Source organism: Barbus barbus (genome assembly GCF_936440315.1).
Source record: "Barbus barbus genome assembly, chromosome: 20".
Lineage (NCBI taxonomy): Eukaryota > Metazoa > Chordata > Actinopteri > Cypriniformes > Cyprinidae > Barbus > Barbus barbus.
In genome coordinates this window covers 31,377,619-31,382,618 of record NC_136748.1, presented here as the reverse complement: position 1 = coordinate 31,382,618, position 5,000 = coordinate 31,377,619, and the positions used below count along the sequence as shown (strand labels likewise).

Here is a 5,000-nt window from a genome sequence, read left to right as displayed (position 1 = left end):
CCGTTTCTCAGCTTGCAAAGACATCTCTGTGTTTCCTTGTGATCCAGTGAAGGCTCAGTGATGGTCTCTGGTGACCCTGATGAGGTTTGGAAACCATGCTTTGTGTCACAGAGATCTCATTAGGGTGATGATGAAGTGTCGCTCTCATTGGTGTGACATAAACATGTTGACGGAGCTGCTCGTTCAGTGTACGAGGGTCAGGAACATGACAGCTGTGTGCGTTTGTGTTTGTGTTGCAGTTTGCGGTGAACATGTTCAGGGCTCTGCCGCCTTCATCGAACCCGACGGGAGCAGAGTTCGACCCGGAGGAGGATGAGCCCACTCTGGAAGCAGCGTGGCCTCATCTGCAGGTGCTGACTGTATATCATTCACAGCATATCTGACCGCTTCAGTTCACTGACCACCACCACATAACCAGAGCCATGAGATGATACGTTATTTAGCCAGATGCTCCACATCTGAATAAATAACGTCACGAGAGGAAACTTTGGCTTGTTTGACCTGTTGCTCATTACAGCATCTTTCTGTTTCTCAAAGCTGGTGTACGAGTTTTTCCTGCGGTTTCTAGAGTCGCCCGACTTTCAGCCCAATATTGCAAAGAAATACATTGACCAGAAATTTGTGATGCAGGTAAAGATCCTTTATTTTCACTAATAAGCTGAAGTTTTGAGTATTAGATGTGTGAAATATTTCTGAACTGAATTTCAGCTTCTGGAGTTGTTTGACAGTGAAGATCCACGAGAAAGAGATTTCCTGAAAACCACCCTGCACCGAATATACGGAAAGTTTCTTGGGCTGCGGGCTTATATTAGAAAGCAAATTAATAACATATTTTACAGGTGAGCAGTGCTTTTATGGCTCATTTCTGTCATTTCTCAGTGTTAGTGGTGTGATAATTCAGTCTTTACTTTTCTTCCTTTGTATTTTTGTCTTGTTTTCTAGGATATATATCGACAAATTCTGGAATTAAGATGCGTTTACTTGACAAGTAAAATGACTTAAGATATTATGTCTTGTTTTCTGAAAATATTATCCCAATTTTGTTAGTTTTTGCTTAAAACAATCAAAAATATCTGTCAATGGGGTAAGAAAAATATTCTTAATTCAAAGGCTAAACAAGATGATTTTTCTTACCCCATTGGCAGATATGTTTGATTGTTTGAAGCAAAAACTAACAAAATTGGGATATTTGTTTCATAAAACGACAAAATATTTTGAGTCATTTTACTTGTCAAGTAAACGCATCTTAATTCCAGAATTTGTCGATATATATCCTAGAAAACAAGACAAAGGAAGAAAATAATGTTTGCGGTGTAAGGAATTTAGCAGGTTTATATGTAAATGTGGATTTGTGTTGTGTGTGTTTGCAGGTTTATTTATGAGACGGAGCATCACAACGGAATTGCTGAATTACTGGAGATCCTGGGAAGGTAACACATCCACGGTCCCTGTGCATGCTGGGAAATGTTCTGATTTCTGATAGCTGTGTTTCTTCTGTCCGACAGCATCATCAACGGCTTTGCTTTGCCATTAAAAGAGGAGCACAAGATCTTCCTGCTGAAGGTTTTACTGCCACTGCATAAGGTGAAGTCTCTGAGCGTCTATCACCCGCAGGTCAGTCGCACACTAACCCTCGTTAAACATCGTTAACTCACACTGACGAGCGCTGGTTTAGTGTCGCTAACCGCATCTCGTCTCGCTCCAGCTGGCGTATTGTGTGGTTCAGTTCCTGGAGAAGGACAGCACGCTCACTGAACCGGTAAGACGTCAGATTATCAGACAGCATTTACAGTTTGTTCAGCTGCTTCCACACACAATCTTTCCTCGTCACAGTTTCTGAAAGCTGTCTCTCAAACAGCAGAAGCACACACCAGATCTAAAACCAGACACTAACCCTCAGCCTGTCCCTTACGAAGAAGAAGCTTATTCAAGTGGGATATTAGTATACTTCTTTTAAACTAAAAATAGGAAAGTATACTTTTAGTTTACTTTTTATGTACTTCTCAGAAATATACTTAAAATGACATTTAAATATACTTGACTTATACTTAGAAAAGGTCTAAATTTGAGCTATACGTGTGCTCTTAGACATTGTTATATGGAAGGAGGCGGTAGTACACATCTTCTGTACAGAAGTTCCCAAAAAACACAAGTGAAGAAGAAACCTAAACAACAGATGCTTCCACGTGTTAAAACAGCATCAAAACTGTGTAACCTTAAGGAATAAAATGAAGAGGTAATGATGACTGTCAAGCTTTGGCTGTTGATCGACTCCATCTACGTTTTGAGTATCATTCTGAATCCAATTCATAGTCTTTTCAGCTTTTTGCTCAAAATGTTTATTTCTTTATTTTCTATTTATGAAACTTAGCCACATTCAAGTGTTTAAAAGAATGCATGAAGCTAGAATACAATGTTTCTGTTTATAAGCAGATACTCTGTTCTTTCTTTGGATGCTTTGCATGTTCAGATATTCATATAACAGAATATATACAAATTAATACCTAAATAGGGACATAGTAGTATACTTAAAGTATGATGTAAAGTTCACTTAAACTTACGAGTATTTTTAGATTAGATTAGATTCAACTTTATTGTCATTGCACATGTAAGGTACAGGGCAACGAAATGCAGTTAGCATCGAAATGTTCTATACTTGCAGTATAGAACTACTAAACTAGTAGTTTACTGAGACTATACTTCAAAGTGTACTAAAAATGCTACTACATGTATTTAATTATTAAACTATCAGTATACCTATAGTTCACTTTTAGTATAGTTGCAGTACAAGCTAAAAACATTGATGTAAACTAGTTGTGTACTCAAAGTTTACTACTGTTATACTTAAAGTATACTTAGAAAGTGAGCCGATTTAGTCCCAAGGAGTATTGAAATAGTACACTTACAAGTATACTACTAATACACTGATATTTGTATACTTACTACATAAAGTATACTTCAACTTTACTAAAGTATACTTAATAAACTTGAAGTATTCTACGTTTTGGAAAGGGATGACTAATTTCATAAAACACAACACAGTTCTCTATGCAAACAGAAATCTATCAGGAGTTAATATTCTGGTGAAGGTGTTTGCAAATGTTTGCTTTTGAGATGTGTTTGTGATATTTTGAATGCAGTGCTTCATTTTGCAAGAGATGTGAGGCGTTTTGCATTTTGTGTGCAATTCTTGGATTTGTGTGTAAAGTTTTGGAAAAAAAGAGGCAAAGTTTTGTAAATGTGTGCAAGCAGCTGAAAAACACTAATGCATCATGGGATTGATCTGGTTGTCAAAGACCCATGAGGCTTTGCTGCTGCTGTGCAGGTGGTCATGGCTCTTCTCAAGTACTGGCCCAAGACTCACAGCCCGAAGGAGGTGATGTTCCTCAACGAGCTGGAGGAGATCCTGGACGTGATCGAGCCATCCGAGTTCGTGAAGGTCATGGAGCCGCTCTTCCGTCAGCTGGCCAAGTGTGTGTCCAGCCCTCACTTCCAGGTGAAGACCGATGTGTGTCTGTTTTAGATGTCAGGCAGGGCTTCAGAAGGTCTCCTATATGTTATTAGATGCATGTGATGTCAAGTACTGAAATGTTCCTCGTCCAACAGTGAAACTACGAAAAGAGCCAACATACACTTAATAAAAATAGAATGCAATAAACTATCAAGAAATGTGTGAATAAAACAGAAAATTCATGTAGAATATTGTAGGGGAAAGAATAAAGCTCAGATTTTTGTAGAAAAATATACAACGCTGTATATTGTATGATAAAGCAAACGTTCAGCTCTAAAACTGTTATATTCGCTCTATGCCCACTTTGTGACGATGTACTTGCAGTTCATTATAAAATTAAATTACATTTTAAAATACTCTTAATTAGACTACAGTTCCTTTTTATTGATTTGCATGATTACAAAAAAGCAATGTGCGTTATGTAATCAGATTACTTTTCCAAGTAACTAGTAAAGTAACACCTTACTTTTAAATGTTCAGTATAATATCGGAGTTAATTTATTAAGGTTTATTGAGTGACAGCTGTCCTGTTCCCATGTTGAGAGAAATCAGGAGTAAGTGCAGAGGCTCTTTCTTCAGTCTAAGGATTATTCATTTCACTTTTGGTGTGAAACCTTTACAGTTGCCAAAAAATATACCTTTTGAGTTTTTTGTTATTAAAAAACAAAGAAACAAGCCCAGCTCAGGTGACAAAAAGTAACGCTAAAGTAACGTAATCCATTACTTTCCAAAACAGTAACTAAGTAACACAATACTGTAATGCATTACTTTTAAGAGTAACTAAGACTGGATTGCACATTATTCACATGGTCACATGACATGCAGGTACATTGTTTTGGAATGTAATCACTTTCTTTCTATGTATTTTTATATCAATATGCTACAGAGGGCCCTATGAAATCCTTTTTATTTTTTCCCAAGTTCCATTCCATTTTTTCCATTAAATGTTTCTGGATTCCATTTTTTTCAGTTTTACTTCTTCTAGACTCTGTTTTAACGGTTAAATTCAATTTTATTCATCAAAAAGCATGTCTAATTTATTGAAATCATGAAACTTACAATATTAAACAGCACTTTATTAAAAGTAAAAACAAATCTAATTTTTAAGGCCCTATGAAATATGTTTTGTTTCTTACCAAGATTCCGTTTTCCATTAATATTCTGGAATCCATTTTAATGGTTTCATTAAATATTAAGAATCAAACCCATCTCTAATTAATTGATTTTATAAAAATAATAATAATCCAGAAATAGCAGTAGTAGTACTATCATTGCATTAAGTAATATTTCTGTCACGGTTTCTTCAAGTTAAACCAAACTTTTATTTTGACAGGTTTCTATGAAGACCTTTAGGTTTCTGTTTGATATAATGCTATTTTTGTGGCTTAATATTCACAGACACTAGTCCATATTGTGTTTTGATTAAGTGTACCGATCTACTTTTGATGTATCCATCCAAAATTTGGCAAATTCCGTGACGTTCCTGGTG

General features: G+C 36.2%; 1 protein-coding gene across 3 annotated transcripts in view; it reads left to right on the top strand.

The window, feature by feature from the left end:
* The window catches only part of LOC306886396 (serine/threonine-protein phosphatase 2A 56 kDa regulatory subunit gamma isoform-like), an 18,384-nt gene that overhangs the window by 7,274 nt on the left and 6,110 nt on the right, over positions 1 to 5,000 (top strand). For all 3 annotated transcript variants that reach the window (XM_079443464.1, XM_079443465.1, XM_079443466.1), the window contains 7 exons: positions 240 to 350; positions 538 to 630; positions 709 to 839; positions 1,371 to 1,430; positions 1,506 to 1,614; positions 1,706 to 1,759; positions 3,326 to 3,496. In XM_079443464.1, the coding sequence (XP_079299590.1) occupies positions 240 to 350; positions 538 to 630; positions 709 to 839; positions 1,371 to 1,430; positions 1,506 to 1,614; positions 1,706 to 1,759; positions 3,326 to 3,496 (729 nt within the window). The remainder of the gene's footprint in view (positions 1 to 239; positions 351 to 537; positions 631 to 708; positions 840 to 1,370; positions 1,431 to 1,505; positions 1,615 to 1,705; positions 1,760 to 3,325; positions 3,497 to 5,000) is intronic.